We start from the raw sequence: 23,648 nt of genomic DNA on the forward strand, positions 1-23,648 counted from the left end.
TTAGGTTGTTGGTTTTTTTTAACCCACAAAATGAATATTATATTGTCATTTGTGTATTTTCAGTATGATTTTGTGACATGTGGCTAGAACAGCTGAGGTAGTCAGGCAGGTATCACCTTTCCTGCTACAGAAAGATGCTGGTTTTGTATGAAATAAACTGTATAGAAAGCACCACAGACATTATCACTTGTAAATAGCAGCTATTTAAGAGAAGCAAGCAAACAAAAACAGATCCCCTCAATCTGGTCTTTTAGGAGGAGCAGAATCCAAAGGAAACACTGTGTCTGAATAGCCTTTAATTGATCAACTTGTCTAACTACATGCTAAATTTGAAAAGTAATGCTTTGTCAAGAAGAAACCTAAACCAAGCCTGCAAATCAGGAAAATAGAATCATGTTATAGCATGAACTGCCTTCCCCTTGGCTAATACCTATTTGGTAGATAATATTATATATTTGTTTTTGTGTTAAAAAACAAAAGACAAGACATGATGGTTTACATCTAGAGTATTTAAGATGGCAATTCCAACAGGTCTTCCCCCTTCAGAAACTGTGTGAATAAATATGTCCTTTGAAAGTAGTTTCCATATTACTCATAAACCACACTGTTAAAGGAATATGGTTTTTACTAGTGATTTAGGATATTTCCCATCTTTATATAATTTACCCCTAAACGCCTGGGAAATAGCCCCACAGGGACCTCTTCATTAGAACCTTGGTTCTGACTTATATCCTCCACCTTTATACCCTGAGTAGCCATAGGAGCCAGTATACAAATATGAACATCCATTGAGATTTGATTATGTACTTAACAGCCAGCTTTTCTTTCCTTTCCCTGGGAATCATCCTGGCTCTAAGAACTGAAGATATCCTGCAAGCAAATGGTGCCTGCAGATTGGAAGGTTCCTTCATCCAAAAAACTGTATTCTTTGCCAAAATACTCTCCAAAGGCAAAATTAACCTGCTAATTTTAAAGGTTTTAAAGATTCCTTCACTCTTTCTACCAAAAGTTCCTGTATCCAATTTGGAGAACTGAGGAAGAAAAGATGATTTATTAGTGCTATGTGTCACTTAGCTTTATCCAGTGAACATTGCCAAAGACTGAATGTCTGTGTCCTTCCCCAGTGCCTCAACAGCCACAAATTTGGTGAAACTTATTCCCCAATGTTTTAAAATTATTTGGCAGTTGGGACCTTTGAGAAGTAATTAGGTCATGAAGGTGAGGCCTCAGAATGAGATTAGTGACCTTATAAGACCTGAGAGAGCATGCCTGCCCTTTTCACCATGTGAGATACAACCAGAAGTTGACACAATCAGAAGTTGGAATCTAACCATGCTGGCACCGTAATCTTGGACTTCTAGTCTCCCAAACTGTGTGAAATAAATTTCTGTTGTTGGTAAGTCACACAGTCTGAGATAATTTGTTTAAGCATCCCAAAAGGACAAGTGTCTTTAGTGGTTACCAGATTTCTTTCTTCTGGAGGCTGAGAAGAGGAGAGAAATCAACAATTCAGTTTCCTTTTCTTTATCACTTACATGTGGAAAAAGAGAAACCAAACAAAGGGTCAGATAAAGACACACTTAAAAACTGACCCTTAAAAACCAACTGCAGAGCTGAGGCATCTGGAAGAGAAGGGGCAGAGATGAGAACAAAATGGGAAGGGTGTACAGCAGGCTAGGGGTACACTCACACCAGGAGCCCTACTGTAACTATTACTGAAGGCGGGGTATCCTGTATTTCCAAAATACCAACAGCAATGTAAATCAGTGTTACCTCAATAAAAAATAAGAGTGTATTAAAAATAAATTTCCTTTTCTTTTAAAAGGGAATTTTAAAATTTAAATTTTTTTCTTAAAGATTTATTTATGCATACAAGAACTGGGGTGTAAGCCAGAGGTGCAGGGGGGTGAGAGGATTCACCAGAGACAGAGTGGGGAGCAGAATAGGCAGATCTACTGAAATACACTGCTGAGGGGAGCAGCAGGAGAAGCAGGAGAGGACAGCAGTGCCATGTGGGTTAGCTTCCTGTCTGCCCTGTAGTCCAGGGATCATACTTGTGCTGCAGTGCCTGGCGATAGCTTGATTGCACTGTCTTTAATCCCTGCGCCACCAGGGAGGCCCTAAAATTTAAGTCTTAAAATGGGTTTTGGTTATCCTTTTATATTATGAGGAAACAGATATTTCCTTTATGTGCACGTATTTATTTAACCATTAAAATAAAGGTAAGTGTGAATTATGAGAACATTCTCCTTGCACTGAGATAGAACTCACTATATGCAGGAGTTTATCATGCTGATTCCTGAATTTGCCAGGATGCTCATGGTTTCTTAAATCCCATTAATACATCTCAAAATTGTCAAACTAGAGATCCTAATTTTTCGTTTGGCAACTATGGTCTCTGTGTCAGGATTATAGGGTTATGATCATAGTGACTGTAATGTACATATTTTTCCTTTAAAGTCAGATTGGATTTTTAGAGATAGGAATCAGAGTAGAGCTGATAGATCCAAATTCATGTTTATTTTGGAAAGCTTTTTATGTATTGCATGGATGCTGGTATAAACATAACTTCTTTGCAGCTTCTCTTATATATTCCTTTGGATACAATTGGTGAGCTACACGTGAAGACTAATTGTGTCTAAGTCTTTAGACAAAATCTTATTTTTTAACCCAAGATGATACTTTTTAACTTGTCACCATTCTGATCACTGTTAGGCAGCCATTATATTTGGCTATACTAATAGCTCTAAATTGCCCCAAAGGATAGAGACTTGTAACTGTAGAGAATATTCAAAAGACTATTTGTTGAACAAATGAATTTACTGTGGCTCTGAAAGACTAAACAACTGAGATATCCAGGACTCAAATAACACACAGATGGATGACACGAGCCACTGCTGGCAATCTCTGAGAACTCAGAGGGAATTGAAGAGGTGCCAGGAGACTAGAGCTGGGTAAATATTATCCAGTATCATTTTTTAAGTATGTTTGAGAATTTTATTCTATTTCATTTTTTGGTGAGAACATTTAAATTCAACTCTCTTTGCAAATTTCAATTATATAATATAGTGTTCATCAAATAGTCACTGTGTTATATATTAGATCTTCAGACCTTATTGATCTTATTCCTGAAATTTTGTAGCCTTCTACCAACTTCTCCTTATTTCCCCCACCCCTTTACTCCAGCAAACCACTATTGTACACTCTTTCTATGAGTTTGAATTCTCTTAGTAAGGATTTTGCATATAATAGAGGGCAGTTTTTGTCACACAGTTCTTGTCTTTCACGTCTGACCTACTTCATTTAGCATAATGCCCTCAGTTTATTCATGTTGTTGCAAAAAGTAGGATTTCCTTCTTACTCATGACTGAGTAATATTCCATTTGTATAAATATGTACATATGCACATTCTGTACATATATAAAATGTGTACATATATGTATGTAAATATGCATATGTGTGTATTATGTATACACATGCACATTATATAAGTGCATAAATAAATATACATAGTCTCTCACCTTCTTTATTCATCCCTTAATAGACATTTAAGCTGTTTCCATATCTTGGCTATTACGAATAACGTTGCAGTGAACATGAGAGTGCAGATATCTCTTCAATATCCTGTTTTCATTTCCTTTGCATATGTACCCAGAAATGGGATTGTTTAATTACATGGTAGCTCTATTTCTATTTTTTGAGGAACCTCCATACTGTTTCCTCAACTGCTTTCTGTGGGGATGTACCAACTTATATTCCCTCAAATCGTGAACAAAGATTTCCTTTTCTCCACATGTTCACCAACACTTGTTATTTCATCTTTTTGAAGATAGCTTTTCTAACAAGCAAGAATATTTCAGTATGGTTTTGATTAGTGTTTTTCTGAGTAGTGTTAAGTAACTTTTCATGTACCTGGTAACCATTTGTATGTTTCCTGTGGGAGGAAAAGGTATTCACTTCCTCTACCAGATTATTTGTTTTGGGGTTTTGAGATGTTTTTGTTGTTGTTATTGAGTTGTATGAGTTTTTTATATATTTTGATATTTGATTCTTATCAGATATATGATTTATGAATACGTTTTTACCATTCCATAGGTTATCTTTTCATTTCTTGATTCTTCCTTTTGTTCTGATGAAGCTTTTTAGTTCAATGTAGTCTCATTTGTTTACTTTTGCTTTTTTTTTTTGCCTTTGCTTTTGGTGTTAAATCTGAAATAATTTTTAAGATTGATGTCAAGGAATTTATTTCCTCTCTTTTTTTTTGAGTTTTATGGTTTTCAGATCTTCAGTTTAAGTCTCTAGTCCATTTTTCAGTTGAATTTTTTGTGTATGGCATGAGAAACAGGACAAATTTTATTTTGCATTTCACTGCCCAGTTTTCCCAAAATCATTTATAAGAGACTGTCCTTTCTCCATTATTGTTTAAACTCTAATAGTGTGATGCCTCCAGCTTTCTTCTTCCTCAAGATTGCTTTGGCTTTTGGAATTAATGTTTCTGTGTCCTTTGGGTAAATACCTAGGAATGGAATTGCTGGATCATATGGAAGCTCTATCTTCAGTAGGTCAAGAAATCTCCACACAGCTCTCCATAGTGGTTGTACCAGTTTGCACTCCAACCAACAGTGCAGGAGAGTTCCTTTTTCTCCACATCCTTGCCAACATTTGTTGTTGATAGTTTTTTTAATATGTGCCATTCTCACTGGTGTAAGATGGTATCTCATTGTAGTTTTGATTTGCATTTCCCTGATTACAAGTGATGTGATGTTGAACATATTTTCATATGCCTGTTGGCCATTTGCATTTCCTCTTTGGAGAAGTTTCTTTTTAGCTCTTCTGTCCATTTTTTGACTGGATTATTCCAAGGGGCACCTGCATCCCTATGTTTATAGCAGCACTGTTTACAATAGCTAAGCTATGGAAACAACCCAAATGCCCAAAAATAGCTGACTGGATCAAGAAGATGTGGTGCATATACACAGTGGAATATTACTCAGCAATCAAAAAAGATAAACACATGTAGTTTGCAGCAACATGGATGGAGCTAGAAGGGATCATGCTCAGCGAAATAAGTCAGAAAAAAAAAATACTGGATGGTCTCACTCATAGCAGGAATTTAGAAAACTTCAATAAGGGACCAGGAAAAAGACTAATTAATACAAAGTGAAAATCAAAATCAACAAGCAACTATAAACCAGAGACACACTACAGGGAGGAGAGGAAGGAGTAGGGTCAAAATAAAGGGGGGTGCAATTGTATGGGGAATATAACCAAAATGAAAGTGCATACATTGTGAAAAAATGAAAAATGATGTAAGAATTATATAAAATAAAATATTTTTTAAAAAAGATTGCTTTGGCTATTTGGAATCATTCATGATGCCATACAAATTTTAGGATTGCTTTTTTAATTTCTGTGAAAAATATAACTGGCATTTCAATAGGAATTTCAATAAATCTGTATATTACTAGAGGTAGTAGGAACATTTTAACAACATCAAGTCTTAGACTTCCCAAGAACCAATTATCTTCCCATTTGTTTGTTTTTTAATTTCTTTTATCAATGTCTCACATTTGTCAGTGTAAAGATCTTTGTTCTCCTTGATTAAATATTTTCTAGGTATTCTTTTAATGTCATTATAAATAGGATATATTTTAAACTATTTTATTGTTAGTGTACAGAAATGCAACTGATATGATTTTTGTATCCTCCAGTTTTACTCAATTCATTGATTAGTTACAACAGTTTTTTTAGAGGCTTTAGGGTTTTCAGTATATTAGGGTTTTCATGTATTATCATGTCATATTATTATATAGGGTTTTCATGTATTATCATGTCATCATCTCATTTGCACATGGAAACATTTTAATTTGGGCGGCCTTTTTTCCTTTTTCTTGCCATGTTGCTCTAACTAGAACTATGTTGAGTAAGAGTGGTAAGAGTAGGTATCTTTAGAAGAAATGCCTTCTGTGGGCTTATCATATATTTCCTTTCTTAAATTGAGTCCCCTTTCCCTATATACTTACATAGTTTGTTGAATTTTCATTTGACAAAATTTTAAAATATTTAAAGTTTTCCTATATTCAATGTATTTTTAAAAGTGAAAAATACAAATATAGGAAGTTGTAGTTTAATAGACTTGGTATTTAGCCCCTAGTAGAATTTGATAAGCAAATAATTAGGTACAGAGTTTAAAGGAATATAGTGAAAAAGCTTGCTGAAATTAAAATCTACTAAGTCTCTGATGTTTCCTGTAAGAACAAATTATAGAAACGAGCAAAATAAGACTACAATTTAAGAATTTTGTAATTTTAATGTATAATAGCAGTTTATGTGAAAAATATTGACAAATGAAAAGCAAACAATATATTGTGCAGTGAAAAAGCAGGTTGTAAAATAGTTAACTATTGTAATAGTGTTGTTGTAAATAATATCAAGATAGATAAAAACACAAAGGAAAATAAGAGATTTCATCCTAAAATATCATAAATTATTTTATCTGGGAAAAATTTTTCCTTCCTGACTTTATTTTCTTCATTTCTAAATTTCATAAGGTTAAGTTATGTACAAATTATATTTTAATTATAAAAGAAAATAATCAAAAGGAAAAAAATCACAAGAGAACAGACACTGATTAATCTATTGATTTGATGTGTGGGAAAATGTGAAGAAGTGATGTCTTTTTTGCTATAATTTGGAATTCTAAGTATATTGATGTTGCCATATTAGCTAGAGTTCTCAAAAATATCTTGAAATCAGAATCATCAGAGATGCAGTTAAAAATACAGATGCTGGGCTCTACTGTTCTGATACAGTAGTCATGGGTTGGAGCTTGGGAGTGCAATCACAAGGAATTGATTAAATTATGGTATATTCAAAAGGTAAAAACCACACACCCATTTACAACCAGGTGGAGAAAACTCAGAGTTATTCATAGTATCTTAAATGAAATTAGATTATTACAAAATAAAATGATGCAATTTTGTAATGAATAGGAATTTTTACATACAGACCACAAAATACCATGTACCAAAACATTAATAATAATTATTTGTCTAACAGGATCGGGGTTTTTTATTAGTTGCATTTTCTAAATTTTTACACTTTTCATATGTTGATTTTATAATTATAAACAAATCATTGTTTGCATCCTTTCCTTTAAAAGGAACAGCTAAAGAATTGACAGGAGATGTCATAATGAAGATCAGTTTTTAACCAAAGAACCTTTCTTTTTTCATGGAAGAGAATCTATATCATTCCATATGAGAAAGATAGCTAGGTATTGGAATGAGTATTTATAAGCCGATGAAATTTCAATTGTTTAGGATACATTGTAAATATAATCTTGATTTATATTACCATAAAAAAAAAATTCCTCCCTTTCTCCATCTTTAACTTTCTTTGGAATAGATGACATTCCCTTGAGCAGGAGGGACTGCAGGTAATTAGATTTATATATTTATTCCCAATAAGATGTTCTTTTCACCTATCTGTCCCACTTGTGCTAGCACAAGGGATTCACAGTGCTGCCTCATCAATTAAAAATCATTTCACCAAGTTAATTAGCCATTTCTACAAATTTAATGAATTTACATATGAAACCTATTTGTTAGATGACTGTTTCATTAACAATATGTTCTGGAGATGAGAGATTTTATAACTCTTAAATCATGCCCTAAAAGAGTTCAATACAGATAAAGGAATGAATATTTTGAGAAATTGATAAATTCAGTAAAATATGAAATATAATGGGTGAGCTGAGAGTATGAGATTCAAGTAAAGATTCTCATTCCTGACAACACGTGTGAACTAACTCTGGAAACTTCTGAAAAAAGAGATGCCTTCTCCCCACTACCAAAATATTAAATTGCCAGGTATAGGATGATTGTCTAGCATTCACACTTAAAAAAAAATCTTCCAGATGATTCTGGTCTCTGGTAAAATGTTGAGAGCCACTGTATTGTAGCAGTTAATTCTGCCTGTGAGTGTTCTAGAATACAGCAATGAAGAAATGCTGATTGACTGAATCTCAGAAAATTAATAGAAGTCCCTAATCCCCTTGGCCTCTGGGTATCTCAGGGCTGGGCAGCTTTGTTGAGGCCAACCACCTGTGGACATACCTGTTTCCCTTCCCACAACCCCCAGGGGAGGCTGACTCTGGCCCTGGCTCCCTGGAGCCAACAGGCCCACCAGCATGCCCTGACCTGACTGAGCTTTTCCCCCCTTTTATATCTGGTGCTAGGATTCAAAAATGTACTAATCAGCTGTGAACTAAAATGGACCAATTAGGTGCTAGCTAGATGGACCAATCAGTTTAAAACTCACTTCATTAGTTAATTACTGGATTGTAAAATGGAAAATGATCTGATTGGTACTAAACAGTCCAATTAGATGCTTAGGATTGAAATTGGTCCAATCAGGGTTATAGGGTGAAGCACCCTTGTAGGTTAAGGAAAAAATGTCAGGCTTTTCTGCCCTCCCGCCATCAGGATAGATGATGGATCCTTGCGGTCCTGAATGCATGCCTGATGGTGGGCACCTGGAGTAGGGTGTGGGCATAGGTAGGTGGGATTCACCTGGGCTGAGACTGCTTTTTAAGGGCGGCGTCACAGAGATGCCAGTAGAAGCCCAAAGAGAAGCCGAGGAAGACGAAAGCAGAAGCTAAAAGAGAAGCCGAGAGAAGGCCGGGGAGCCCAGAGTGAAGACCTGCTGGGGGCTGGGAGACCTGCCAGCCTACCGGCCCCCCAGCACCCCTGCCTGCCATGTACCTGGTAATCCCAATAAAAAGCCTGCAAAAAAAACCACTGAGGACTCTGACATCTCCTTTACCCGGTCTGCTGGATATTAGAAAACCTGCACAGTGTCCATTCCTGCTTTACAACCCTGAAAAGAATATAAGGCAGAGCAAGAGCCAGTTTGATTCGGTCTACTCCCAGCCTCTGAAGAGAAGAAGGATTTGTTGGACCATCTTTAAAAAATGAAGCATTCTGCTTTAGGCCTCTGAAGAGAGAGATGGGCATTGAGCAGTCTACCTCCATGGGATTCGCCACACTTCCTAGACTTCTAGACCTCCACACCTCCGCAGACATTCACAGAGATTCAGCTGCTGTACCTGCCTCCGGCCCTGCCTCTGACATCACCTGCAAGGAGAATAGTCAGACTCAGCCCAGTGTCTCAAAAAGTTAACCACAGCCTCTGGATCTCCAGTACCACCTTCTGGCACTGATGAGCTATTGCTCTCTGGTTCAGCATCTTGCTCAGCCTTCATACTGCTATTGTAGGTGACTACAGTATCATCTCATCTTCCATGAGCAGCCTTTGTTTGGGACTTCTGGACACTATGGAACACTATCTGGGGTGAGATAGCTGGCCATTTGTGTCCTCAAAAACTCCTTCCTTTTTCCAAACTCTCATTTCTTAAATAAACCCTGTTTCTGAGCTGAGTGCAATTGAGTGGTCTTGCAATTGTGCATGTGGGTAAGAACCCACTGACAGTGACCTGCCCCTTACCTTGGTCACTGTCTCTTAGCTCTGTTGTAGCTGTTTTTTGTTTGTTTGTTTGTTTGTTTGTTTGTTTGTTTGTTTGTTTGTTTTAGGGGAGCAGCAGGTGAGCCAGGAGAGGTCTGCCTCACCATGTGGGTTTCTCTCTGGCCGGCTGGGGATTGAACTTATGCTGCAGAGGCTGTGGATTGCTTCATAGTGTGGTGCTTAACCTCTTGTGCCACCATGGAGGCCCTTTTGTAGCTGTTTTAAGTGTCTTTAAGTTCTGATTTTGGTTCTATTTTCAGTCACTTTTGAGCACTGTGTTTGTACTGTTTCAGAAGTTTGATGTCAAAATGTAATCTAAAGATTCATTTATGCATATAAGAATTAGGGTACAGGCCAGAGATGTGGGGGGTAGTGAGAGGATTCACAAGAGACAGAGTGGGGAACAGAACAGGCAGATTGACTGAAATACACTGTTGAGGGGAGCAGCAGGTGAGGCAGGAGAGGTCTGCTGTGCCATGTGGGTAGCTCTCAGGCCGGGGATCTAACTCGTGCTGCAGTGGCTGCGAATAGCTTCATAGGTTGTGTCTTAACCCCTTGCGCCACCAGGGAGGCCCTCAAAATGTAATCTAAACAAAAGAGGTAGGGTAGTCAAAATCAAGAGGTCAGTCTAGAACCAGATTCACTTGGGAATTTGTAAATGCTTCAGCATGATGGGAGGGCAGAGGGCAGGTGCTGTATCGCCAGGAAAAACAGCTTTGGAGGGCACACAGGCAGCATAGATGGAATGTGGTGGACTGTGGCAAACCCAAAGTGTGTGAGTGTGAGCATTAGGTATCTAACATGGAATGTAAGGGAGAGAGCTGGTCACAGTGCCAGTGAGAAGAATTTGCAGGCAGTGATGACCATTGAGCACAATTTGCGCGACATTTCCAAGACAGAAGTCAGGTAATCTGACAACTGTGTTTGCTGTGTTATCTCTTAGTAACCTCACTTCTGGGGTTTTGAGCCTTCACTTCTGTATTTTTTCCTCAAATAATAGAGAATGCATTCCCTTGTGTTTACATATCCCTTGTTATTTAACTTACCTTTTCTCTATATACCTAGAGAATACTAAATGTGAAAAAAAAAAACCCTGTCACTATAATGGAATGAGATTGTGTGTGTGTATATATTCATTTATATATGTGCATATTTTGTATTCACATGTATACTTGTTTCCTTGTCATCCACAATCACTTTCCAAAGCATATACTAAGAATAGGCCTGTGAACTTTGTGAGCACAGTACCAAGAGAATTTAGTGAGCCCAGCCTCTATGTTCCATTATGCTTTCTCACTTGACATTTCTGAATGCAAATATGTCTGACAAGTGTAAATAAGGGTGTCACACATCGAAGCAGTACCCATTTCCACCTGGCCATTCCTTGTCATGCATGTATTTATGGATGAATGTGCCACTTTAATCTTCCTATATTTTTCACAGGCATTTTTGTAAAGAGTGCAATGGTGAGTTCTAGTTCTATGGTTTCTAAGTTGCAGAAATAGATCTGCTTTTTTTCTCCTTGCAGAATTCAGTGCATTTTCAAATACCTTGAAGAGATGCTGGAATGAGAAAAAGGAATACTCGGTGTTTAATCAGCGGACAGAAGAGGCGTCAGCTGCACAATACTTCCAGGTCAGGGAAGTTGCCCCAGGGGAATCAACTTGTTTCAAGTATCACACACCTTTGAATACACCCAAGTAGGCCAGTGCGTGGAGAGGAAACAACTGATACAGTACTGCAGTGGTTCTCAAAGTGTGATCCCCTGAACACTAACAGCAGCTGCATCTGGATTGGAATTCTCACTCTCACTTATCAAACTATCAAGTTTCTCTATTATTCTGAGCCTCTGTTTCTTCAGCTGAGGAGTATAAATCCTCTGATTGTTGTGACTATATAATTTGATTAGTTGATTTATATGAAGCATGTGGCATATTTGGCTACCAAATGGTGGCAATTACAATGATGATATTTATAACTGTCACTGCTCCTGGATTTATATGAACCATATCACCCAAATAACTTCCCTCATAAGGATACTTTCTTCCCCACCCCCACCTTTACCCAGGAATTCTACCCAATTCTATATTCCTTGCTAGGTTGATGGGACTCAGTGGGACCACCCACTTTGGCCTGGCCCAGTTCACTTTGATATTTTCTGCATCGGTGCTCTCTCTTTGGGAAGGCACCTGGGCATCTTTTCTGAAAGATCTATACCCGAATCTGTTATGTAGTACAGCAGTCAGAAATCTGGGCTCTGCTTACAATTCTTTATGTGAACAGATCACTGTGTCTCTCAGAGCTTCAATTTCCCTGCTAAGCCTTCTTGGACCAAGATGGCTGTAAAGACCAGACACCCACAAAGGTGTAATCTTGTAGGTTGCTTACTCTCTTTCTCCTCCTTTTTCCCTTACAGTTTTATGGCTGCATTTCCCAGCAGCAGAATATGATGCAAGATTTCGTGAGGACAGCCACTTACCACAGAGCCATCCTCCAGAACCACATTGATTTTAGAGACAAGGTAATGTCGACACCAGGTTATTAACCCCAAGCTATATTAAGAAACCTTGTCAAAAACTAAAATCAAAATTAAATTTTGATAAAATTTTCATATGACCCTGGTATCTACTCCTAACTGTACACTGAAGATTGAAAACCAGGTATTCAAACAACTATGTGTACATAAATATCCATAGTCGCAGTAGTCCCAATAGCAAAAAAAAAAAAAAAAAAAAATGGAAATAATCCAAATGTCCATCCACTGATGAAAAGAAAAAGCAAAATATGGGTGTGTTCATACAGTATAATATTATAGTGTAATACTGTGAATATTCAGATTTATATTATCCATTAAAAAAGAGTAGAGGGCCTCCCTGGTGGTGCAGGCTGTTGATTGCTGTGCTGTGAAGCTGTCCGCAGCCTCTGCAGTGCTAGTTCGATCCCTGCCGGCTTTGGAGTAACCCACATGGTGGGGCAGACCTCTTCTTTCTTGCCCACTCCTCCCCTCAGCAGTGTACTTCAGTCAGTCTGCCTGTTCTGTTCCCCACTCTGTCTCTGGTGAATCCTCTCACTCTCCTGCACATCTGACCTGTACCCTGGTTCTGGTATAAATAAATAAATCTTTAAAAAAAAAAAAAGGAATAGAATGCCAATACATACTTCAATGTGGATGAACAACTAAACCATGCTAAGTGAAGAAGCCAGTTACAAAAATTCATACTATGATTCTATTCATACTAAACATCCAGAACAGGCAAATCCATAGGGAGAAAGCAGATTTGTGGTTGTCAGTGGCTGGGGAAGGGGGAAATTGGGAATGACTGCCTAAGGGATACACGGTTGCTTTCTGGGGTTATGAAAATGTCTTCAAACTTGATAGAAGAAATGGTTGCACAACAAAGTGAATGTATTTAATGACACTGAATTGTATACTTTAAAATGGGTAATGGTTAATTTAATGTTATATGAATTTTGCCTCAATAAAGAAATTAAGCTTTGAATGCTAGGAGCTCAAGAGATTCACTATGTTTTGGTGCATAGAACAAGTTAGTAGATTTATTGCTACATAATGAATAGCTTTTATTGAGTCCCTTTACTTCAGTTTTTTTTTTTCCCGTAGACTCTACAAGTGCCTGCATTTATTTCCTTCACAAAATGGATCTGAATGATGAATGATTGCTCACACATTATACAAATGTTAAATCTATTAAATCTGTTAAATCACCAGTGTTCAAAATACACTAAATAGTTCATCTCAGAGACGAGAGCATTGGTCAGTGAATCCACTATCGTGGGATCTAGTCACAAATTTTCCACCTAACTAGGTGTGTGGTCTTAGGCACAACATTAAGCTTCTTCAAACTTCACAGTATATTTTACTGTCATAGTAATTGTGGATGTATGGTCTTTGAGATTCATAACCTTAATCCCTCAGGAATCTCATGGGACAACATTGGAATAATAATCCCAGTGACTCCTGTTTTGCTATGTCCATGCCTATTTGTAAAGTCATGTAGCTGCTCCTTTCATTAAGAGATAGTCAAATTTTTTATCCCTTATTTCTGTGCAATCCTCGTGATGTGCTTTGATCAACGGATTATGTGTAAATTTTAGAGTTGGCTTAATGTGACTTGTGGCTTCTGTCCTCCTCCTTTGGGGAGCCTGTGATCACCATATTGAACAGAAGTCCAGTCTAGACTATTGGATCTTGCACATGCTGGAGAGCTAACTCCAGTCAACAGCCAGCATCAACTGCCAGACCTATGAATTAAAAACAGATTATACATCATAATCTTGGACCTTCCAGCCCATCCAACTCTCCATCTGAGTCCATAAATCCTGGAGTTCAGGCAAGACTGCCCAGCCCTACCACAGAATTGGGGGAAATAATAAATTGTTTCCAGTTCAAACCACTAAATTTTCATGTAGCTTGTTATGCATAGGCACCAATAGCTAATTAAAGCAGAGAGAAGATACATGAAAAAGCAGTGATAAACAGACCTCAAATAGAAGTTGATTTGCCCATGACTTTCTGTCCTCTGTCATCTTCATTCTGCCATTGAGCCTGTCAGAGAAGTTTTTATTTGGGTTATTACATTTTTCAATTCCACACTTTCCATTTGGCTCTGTATTATCTATTTCTTGACTGTCTATTTTTCCATTGGTTTCAGTAGTGTTCATGATTTTTCTTGTTTTTTATAATAGCTGCTTGAAAGTTCTTGTCAGATCATTCTAACATCAGTGTCAGAACTCTGCTACTTCAGTTGTTTATCTTTTTCCAGATAATTGAGATTTTCCTGATCCTTTATATGCCAAGAAAAGTTTTATTGTTTTCCATATGTTTGAATATTATGTTATGAGACATTTTGTTGTTTAAAAGTTAGGGTGAGGGCCTCCCCGGTGGCGCAGCGGTTGAGCGCTGAGTTGCGAAGCTGCCCGGGGCCTCTGCGGTGCCGGTTCGATCCCCGGCTGCTCCCCGGCCACCAGAGGAGGGTCCCGCATGGCGCGCAGACCTCTCCTGACGCCCGCTGCTCCCCTCAGCAGTGTACTTCGGTCCTTCTGCCTGCTCTGCTCCCCGCTCTGGCTCTGGTGAATTCTCTCACCCTCCCGCGCTTCTGACTGTACCCAGTGCTTGTACAAATAAATAAATAAATAATAAATCTTAAAAAATAATAATAAAAAAAAATTAAAAAATAAAATAAAAGTTAGGGTGAATTTTGGAATTTTTGTTTTAGTCATCATTCAACCTGGTTAGGTTTTTGACTACAAGTTCCATGCCACTAGTTGGTCTTCTGAGGACTGTGGTTCCTATATTATTAATAGTTCAGTTTTCAAAGCCTTGGCAGGGCTCTTAGAATCTGCCATCTGAGTGTCACCCAGTTGTTAGTCTGGTACCTTGTGGGGAGATCTCAGAGCTTTGGTATGCCTAATTAAGATCAGATTCGTACAAGCAGGGGTTAGGTTGAGGGTGAGTCCACAAATTCATTTAAGAAAACAATTTCATTGAGTAGCTTCACTAAACTTTGTCCTATCATTGAGCCTCATGATCATTGTTCTTTCTGGCTCCCAGATACTGCTTTTCAGTCTCTGACCAAAAAGCTCACTCTGCCATGCATTTCCATGACTCTGCCTATTTCTTAGCCTAGCTGAGAGAGAACAAAAAGAAAAAAATAACCCAATGGGGGTTGGCCCCAGCATTTGGAAACAGCAGTGCCATCGAATGCAGTGATAGACACCCCTCTCTGATAATACTGCCTCCTGTAGGCTGATGCTGTCACTAAAAGATTGCTGTAGACTGGAGCATAGAAGCGAAGAAAGGAAAGAAGAAGAAAGAGGAGAATAGAAGTGCAGAAAGGGGAAGAGAAAGAAGAAAAATAGGAAAGGGAAAATGTACTTTCTTAAAGTTAGATCTAGCTATTCTTGTGGGTGAGAATGATGGTAAGACCATCAACAGCCATGTTTAACCATAGACTCACGAATTCAATGAATTAAAGACATGAATTACTCATGTTTTGCCATGTTTTGAGGTACCCAAGAATCATCCTTTGCCAGTGGAGCATGTTTAGCTAACCATTCTGAAGGAGAGACCCCTAATGAGGAGGACCACATTATGTAGGAGAACAAGATTAAGGCAGAGGGGGATGCTTGTTTCTTTTTATATCTTAGCTAGTATTCAAGATCGTAAGTAAAGTATTAATTACCATATAGGGGTTTTGGTAATTAAAAAAATTAAACTGTTGATTGCTTCTTCATGGTTTGAAGATGTTTCCTTGAGATGATACTTTATTTTTTTTTTTAAAGATTTGTTTATTTATTTATACAAGCACTGGGTACAGTCAGAAGCACAGGAGGGTGAGAGAATTCACTAGAGCCAGAGTGGGGAGCAGAACAGGCAGACCGACAAAGTACACTGCTGAGGGGAGCAGCGTGGCAGGAGAGGTCTGCGCGCCATGTGGGACACTCGCTGGCATCCGGGGATCTAACCGGCACTGCAGAGGCTGCGGGCAGCTTCACAGCCCAGCGCTCAACCGCTGCACTACTGGGGAGGCCCCGAGATGATACTTCATTTATGAAAACTTTTCTCGCTCTGGAGTGACTTTTTAATCAATATTTTATGATATATAATAATTTTTAATTCTGGTTACAGTTTCTAAAGCCAGTCCATAACTACTAATCACACTAACAATTTGTATTATATGACTCACAGAATTTCACATGGATAACTTCACTTGATCATTCATTTATATATCTTTTGTCTATAAAAATTAAGATATTGGACCACCTTTTAGGTAATTCCCAGTTCTGACCTCATTTGATTCTACAAAATACCCTTTTCCTGCCAACCTGAAATGGGTTTATCTGCCAGTGAAATAAAATAGGCATCCATCTGTTGGGGTTTAGGAAGGTGATAATTAATCACATGGTTGATCATTAATTATATCCCTTTCCCCCTCTGATTTCTGAACCGATTTAGAAATAGACACAGATGTGAGGTAGAAATCACAGTATCAGTTTTATTGTTGGTAATGTTATTTGGAGAATAGGACTTGGATGTGTGGCCTGTTACTTTTTCCCCCAAAACTGAACCTTTCTATCTATTTGTATACTTAACAGCTGGTCTCCCAGACAAATCCAGTGCCTGCCCAGCAGCTTCCACATGAGGGACTCAGAAGCAGATCCTTGAGTAGGGGGTGGGCAGGCAGATTCCTTCCCAGTGGCAGAGCTATGCATACTCAGTCCTGTTTCCCAGTGTGACCCAATCAGGTGGGTTACACCTATTAAGAAGGAAAATGAGGAAGGGAGTAGGACAACCTTTGTTTCCAGTACTGCCCTCTCCTGGGAGAAAATATCCACTCCCCTCTGAAAACTGAATGAGGAAACTCTCTTGGTTTTAAAGTCCCAGGGACCCTAACTAGTAATCTACTGAGAGGGTTAAATTAAACTTCAAAATTAAAACTGGTTTCTGGGCCGGCACTCCCATCAATGCCCTAACCACTGGCAGCTTTCCTGTAAGCTGGTCACTCCTCCCAGCCCTAGTCACTAGTGGTGCTTCCTGTAAGCTAGTGCCCATACCAGCGCTTCAGCCACCTGCAATATTTCCTATCCCGTAGCTTTAACAGAAAGGCTCTTTTTTCAATTGTTCCTTTTTTCTGAGAACAAAAGTACCCAGTACCTGCTAACCCAGCACTTGCTAAGTAAGTAAAAAGAAACTGCAATGCAGAGAAAGCTGAGAGAGAAAAGCAAGTTGCACTCTTGTCCTGGATTCTCAATTTGTTACCTGTCCTTTCCTCCTTTAAAAAGTACTTTTACTAAACTTTGCTTTACTTCCAACTTCTCAATCTCTGCAGATTCTTCCACAATCCATGCCAAGGTCGCCTGGACCCCTATCCACCACATCATCTACCAAATCCACTGAAAATCTAAATTTTTTTTTAATCCTTGGTTTGTTTGTTTAATCATACTGAAGCTCATTCTAGAATAACCCCTGGAAGTCTGTTTGGAGCATGCTACATTTTCACTAAATGCTTATATTCTTTGATTCCCTAAAAGGGCATGGGTTTAAAATGATCAATATCAATGGCTGTTATTTATTAAGGAACTTAGTTTCATGTAAGCCCTATGCTGTAAGAGCTTTCCATACACTGTTTCTGTCTGAGTTCAGTGAGCTATCATAAAAATACCATGAACTGAGTGGCTTTAAACAAAAAAATACTTCCCACAGTTTGCAGAAGCTGAAAATCCAAGATCAATAAGTCAGTAGAGCTAGTGTCTGGAGAGAGTTCATTTCCGGGCTTATAGACATCAGCCTTCTCACTGTTTCCTCACATGGCTAAGCGGGAGAGGAAGCAAGCTGCTTCTTGTCTCTTCTTACAGGGACACTAATACCTCCAAGTGGGTTCTATCTTTGCAATGTAATTACCTCAAAGACACTATCTTCAAATACCATCACATTGCAGATCAGAGTTTCAACATGAGAATTTGCAGTGCACAACCATTTTGTCTATTGCAGTTTCCTTTCATCTTCATTACAAATGTGTGCAATATATACTAATATTCTAACCATTTTAGAGATGATATAACTGAGACCTGGCAATATAGATAATTTGTCTGATTTTGTACTACTAGTAAATGAAAGGTCATAATTTAAACCCCATTAGTAGACCTTTATCCTGTTTGTCTTGAGATCTTGGGCAGGTTATCAACTGTCCCTGGGTTTCAGTGTTCCTATATATTAACGTAGTAGCTAATTCTTAGAGACCTTCAAGATAATTCAACAAATATGAAGTGCTCAGTTCTTAGCCTATCATATGAACTCAGTATAGAGTATTATTATTATTGATGGCCCTGGGAGTTGTGCTGGTTTCCACCTCTCCTGTGATTTTAAATCTTTCAAATCTTGATTTTTCATTCTACCTCTTCCATGCAGTTTTAATGAAAATCCTTTCTTGGCCAGAGCACTGCTGGCTGAGAACTCCATTTGGAATATGTCCAGGAAACTGACCTGCTGGAACCCACCCTACTCCCTCCTCGGAGTTTCTGTTAATTGCCATCTGGCTATTTTTAGTTTTTCAAGTGTATGTTAGGTAGAAGCAGGGGAAGTCCATCCTGCTGAGGGTGTGGGGCTGTATGAGCTGTAGGATTTTAATTTGGAAATGTTTTGACACTTCATTTGTCAGGGCACCAGTTGCCGGAAACTTGTGAGAGTAAGCAGGAGCCTAGAGCTTATTATTTTTTTTAAATCAGCATTTTCACATAGAAAAGGATCCCCAGTCGCAACAGCTGCTTAGTGCATCCAAATGTGAGGCTGGTTTAGGCAGATGGAATTCAAGGATTTGAAGGCATAAAAGAAAACATAAATAACAACAAACACGCAAAGCAACCTGCTCAGATTGTCGGCTGATATACAGATTTGCAGAGCCTGATCAACAGCCCCTTCCTATGTGGGTTTTCTTTGGTGTGAGTTTATCATCAGTTTGGTTGAAGATCCTGGAGATCCTACTCCAATCCCCGCCCTCTTAAAGCACTGCATACCCTGTGTAAACCTGGCACATTAATGAGGCCTGACCTTAATCATCAACAGGAATAAAGGCTACATACTTGCCAAATATTCCTTTCTGTGTGTGCTCAAACAGCCTTGCTTCCTTACATTTTTAAAAACCACTTTAATGAGGTATCAATCTCATACAAAAAAGCTGCATATATTAATGCATACAACTTGATTAGTTTGTACATAGGTATAGATCTGTAAAGCCATCAATGCAATCTGTGCCATAAACTATCCATTATAAAACTTCCTCCTGTCCTCTTGTGTATTATTTATTATTATTATTATTATTATTATTATTATTATTTTGTGATAATGAAACTATGCAAAACCTGGGGAATGTCATGGTTTTTGGGTCCTCACCCATGCATTTAAAGTTGCAAGACACAACTCAAACAGAGTGTAACAACAACAGTATTTATTTACAAATGGAGAGTTAGAAGAGAAAAAAGAAAGTGTTTCTAAGGACACAAGCGGCCATCCATCCCACAGCAGATAGTGTCTGCAGTGTCCAGTAGTCCAAACCAAAAGCTGCTCACGAAAGATGGTGTTATTCCTTCGATGACAGTCTGTGGCTGATGGCACAAGGATAAGAAGTAGACCAGCATCCAACTCAGAGTTACAGCTGGAAGTAATCACAGGTGGCACTGCTGAGACATCATGGCAGCAGCCAGCAGCAGTGGTCAGCACTGGAGGTGACAGCAATAGGAGACAGCTCTAGAGGTGATGCAGGCACAGACCAGTGCCACCAATCAGGCAACTGTAGACTGCTCTTATAGGCAGTACAGGCACAGGCCAGCAGTGCTGATCCGGAAGTGATGCCAGAGACAGGCAACAGCAGACAGGAGGTGGTGCTGGAGGAGCAGGCAGCATTGCTCAAGAGGTGGTGTTGAAGCATTACATAGCTGTGAACAGCTCTTAGAGGCACTGCCAGTTGTGCCAGAGTAAGGAGTGGCAATGATCCCGAAGCAGCAAGTCAGAGATCTGAAGGGAAGATTGTCCTACGAGAGTATTCTTATCCTCCTGGAAACCTGTTTTTTATGGCTTTCAAATCTGACTGACATGTTTTCAAAACTGGTGCAGGTTTCAGAACCCAGTTGACATCTTTGCAACCCAATTGACCTGGATTTCAAAACCCAAACCCTGCCAAGTGTGTGAAACCCAATCTACACTGGGGTCAGTCTGATGATGGGTGTACAGGATGCAGCAAAGCCAGGCATACTCTGCTGCTGACCGAAGCTGTGGCGCTCCTCTTACAATAAGATCACATAAGATCAACCCTCTTAGCAAAGCTTTAGATATGCAATACAATATTGTGCTGTGCAGGTTATCTCTAAAAATTAAGAACTTATTCATTTTGTATAACTGAAACTTTGTACCCTCTGATACCATTCTGCTCTCTACTTCTATGAGTTTGACTATTTTAGATACTTCATAAAGTGAAATCACGCCATATTTATCTTTCTCTGTTTAACTTATTTCACTTAGTGTAATGTGTTCCAGCTTCTTCCATGTTGTTGCACATGCCAGTATCTCCTTTTTAAAGGCAAAATAATAATACTCCATTGCATTTACATGCCACATTTTCTTTTTTTTTTTTTAATTTATTTGTTTGTTTGTTTGTTTGTTTATACAAGCACTGGGTACAGTCAGAAGCACGGGAGGGTAAGAGAATTCACCAGAGCCAGAGCGGGGAGCAGAACAGGCAGAAGGACCGCAGCACACTGCTGAGGGGAGCAGCGGGCAGCAGGAGAGGTCTGTGCGCCACCACACGGGACCCTCCTCCAGTGGCTGGGGAGCAGCCGGGGATCGAACCGGCGCTGCAGAGGCTGTGGGCAGCTTCGCAACCCAGTGCTCAACCGCTGCGCCACCAGGGAGGCCCTGCATGTCACATTTTCTTAATACAACTTTTTGAATCCTCTACTTGAATCCTCTCAGTGTGTTTGTTAACCTAGTGACAATAAAATCCTTATTCAGAGCTTGTTAGGGATATAGTAAGAGAGGGATGTGACTCCGGAGTCCTTCTAGGTACTTTGCATATCTCACCTCATCCTTGTGTATTAATCAGGATTCTTAGCTGCCAGCATCAGAAACAACTCTATGAATTTAATCAAAAAAGAAAAAAATAGGGGAAAAACAAGGAATGCATTTCCTAAAAGGATACAGGGACATCAACGAACTAGCTTGGAGGCTGTATAACCAAAAATAATATCCCAAAGCATGCTACAGAATTGATTGCAGGGAAACAGTAGAAGCACCAGACATGGACACAGCATGCCAGCCTTCGACCTAAGCTACCCTTGAATGTTGTCCTTAACACCCTCCCTTTGATACGCTGGAAGCTGGAGGTAGTTGTGACCCCATCCACTTGGATTCTGAGTCTTTACATTCCCTGTGTCTTTACACCCTGAGCTTTGCATAGCAAATTCATCCTATTGGCAGAGTCCTGAACATGCCTGTGCTTTAGCTGTAAGGGTGCTAGAAAAAGCATCAGATATCTTCATCTTCTCTGGTAGTGGGTAATTGGTGTTGCCTTCTAAGGGGCCCATTCTTCAAACAGAAAGGGATTCAGATCCTAAGAGGCACAAAAGAATGACAGATTTCCACTTTGCAGTACAACAAGCAATGCAATGTATATTGTTAATCTAATAGCATAAATAGAGGATCCAGAGCTACATAAATTTATTTTAGGGACACGAGTAGTAAGTGGTAGAGCTCTAGACAAACTTAAGATTCAAAGCTTATACTGCAGGGTGATCTGGGAAGCAACAAAATGCCAGTCTTTATATATTCAAGTTTGATAATCAAACTAAATTTTACATCCCTGGGATTTTTGGAATGTTTATTTGGGCAGGATGTAATAGTGAAAAATAATCTCTATATGTGTAGATATGTAGATAGATTAGATCATAGATAATGAGACAGATAAAATTCTATAGTTTGGTCTTTGGAGATTATTTCAGTTTCCTAGGGCCATGATAACAAATTTGCATAGACCAGGTAACTTAGAACAACAAAAATGTATTATCTTCTAGTTCTAGAAGCTGGAATTCTGAAATCAGAGTGTCAGTAAGGTCATGCTCTGTCTGAAGTTTCTAGGGAGGGACTTCTTTGCCTCTGCTTTAGTTTTTGTGGCTGACAGAAAGCCTCAGGATTCCTTGGCTTGTAGACATATCACTCCAATCACTGATTCCATCATTATATGGTGTTCTTCTGATTTATCTGTTTCTCTATGTGTAAATTTCTCTCGATTATATCTTTCATATTAGATTAGAGTCATCCCTAATCCAATTTGATGTTATAACTTGATTGATCTTAAAAATCCTATTTCCAAATAAGTCATAGTCACAGATTCTGGACATGAATGTGGGACACTATTTGGGACACTATTCAGCCCACAGTGGCTATGGTTCAAATTAGGTCATATATCATAAAAACACTTCTCTAGAATTAGGAAAACCGAGTAAGTGATAGTCACAGATGATATATTAGGGCATTTGGAAATGAGATAACTGGGGGTTTTCATTAAATAGATGAATTTGTAATCAATGTATCTGTGCTCAAAACCCATGACTGTAACTTTAACCTTTCTGAGGCAAATTTTATATTGAGATTTGAATACTTAACCACTTGATGGCTGTTAAGAATTTAGTGAGCTGCCATATCCAGAGACTCAGCACAGCACTGAAATAGTATAGACATACCTGGGGAACCTGACTCAGAAATCATGTGAGCTTTGTGGATATAGCTTACCTAGGCATGTTAGGATTAGGCTAGGTTATGCTTCTTTAACAATTTTTCTCCAAATCTCTGTAGTTTAAAACAACAGAGTATTATTTCTTGCTCACACTCATGTCCGTCATGGGTTAGCTAAGAGCTGCACTTTACCTCATTCTCATTTTAAGATCCAGGCTAAAAGAGCAGACTCTATGTAAAACAAAATAACACCCCTAATTCTTGCATCTTCCCCCTCAAAATGACCTATGTTACTTCTGACTATTACATGGGTCAAAGAAGACATGTGGTCACTTCTAATTTTAAGAGTGCAAGGGCGTGTAATTCTACCATGTGCCCACAAAGAGATCCAGAAATATTTGGTAAATGACACTAAGGACTATCATGCCAGATGCCACTTTTGCAAAATCATTGAAGGAGGGCAATGTGTTAAGGTGACATTCTCAGTGCATCAACTGTGCATGGCAAGGAGGAGGTTTGAAGGATTAATACTTCATAATTCAGTTGGTTAACTTACTACTAACTTCTGCCTGGTGAAGTGTGCCTACTCACTGAATGCAAAGCATTATACAAAATTCCTAAGGTTGAATTTCTAAACCTTTCATATAAGACATTGCCATGAAAAGTCAATTTGCAGCAACTACTGATTTTGTTAAAATCTTATAAAGACTGTGCAACAATAACTCCTAAAGTAGATAACTTGATTTCAATGCCTGCTTTCCAGGATATGAATTTAAGTAGATAAAGAGAATAAAACCAGTGAGACTCAGTTAAATTGGGCAAAACAATTTAACAAGTAGTTCAAACTGGTGTACTAGAACCTGGTCTCTACCGACACTACATC

At 38.7% G+C, this 23,648-nt stretch overlaps 1 protein-coding gene across 1 annotated transcript in view; it reads left to right on the plus strand.

The window, feature by feature from the left end:
- Positions 1-23,648, plus strand: part of PUM3 (pumilio RNA binding family member 3) — a 331,728-nt gene that overhangs the window by 99,664 nt on the left and 208,416 nt on the right. Inside the window, exons 3-4 of the mRNA XM_054688948.1 lie at positions 11,054-11,160; positions 11,942-12,046. Of these exons, the coding sequence (XP_054544923.1) occupies positions 11,054-11,160; positions 11,942-12,046 (212 nt within the window). The remainder of the gene's footprint in view (positions 1-11,053; positions 11,161-11,941; positions 12,047-23,648) is intronic.

The sequence above is a fragment of the Talpa occidentalis genome, unplaced genomic scaffold, assembly GCF_014898055.3.
Source record: "Talpa occidentalis isolate TD23 unplaced genomic scaffold, MPIMG_talOcc4v2.1 talOcc4.7, whole genome shotgun sequence".
NCBI lineage: Eukaryota > Metazoa > Chordata > Mammalia > Eulipotyphla > Talpidae > Talpa > Talpa occidentalis.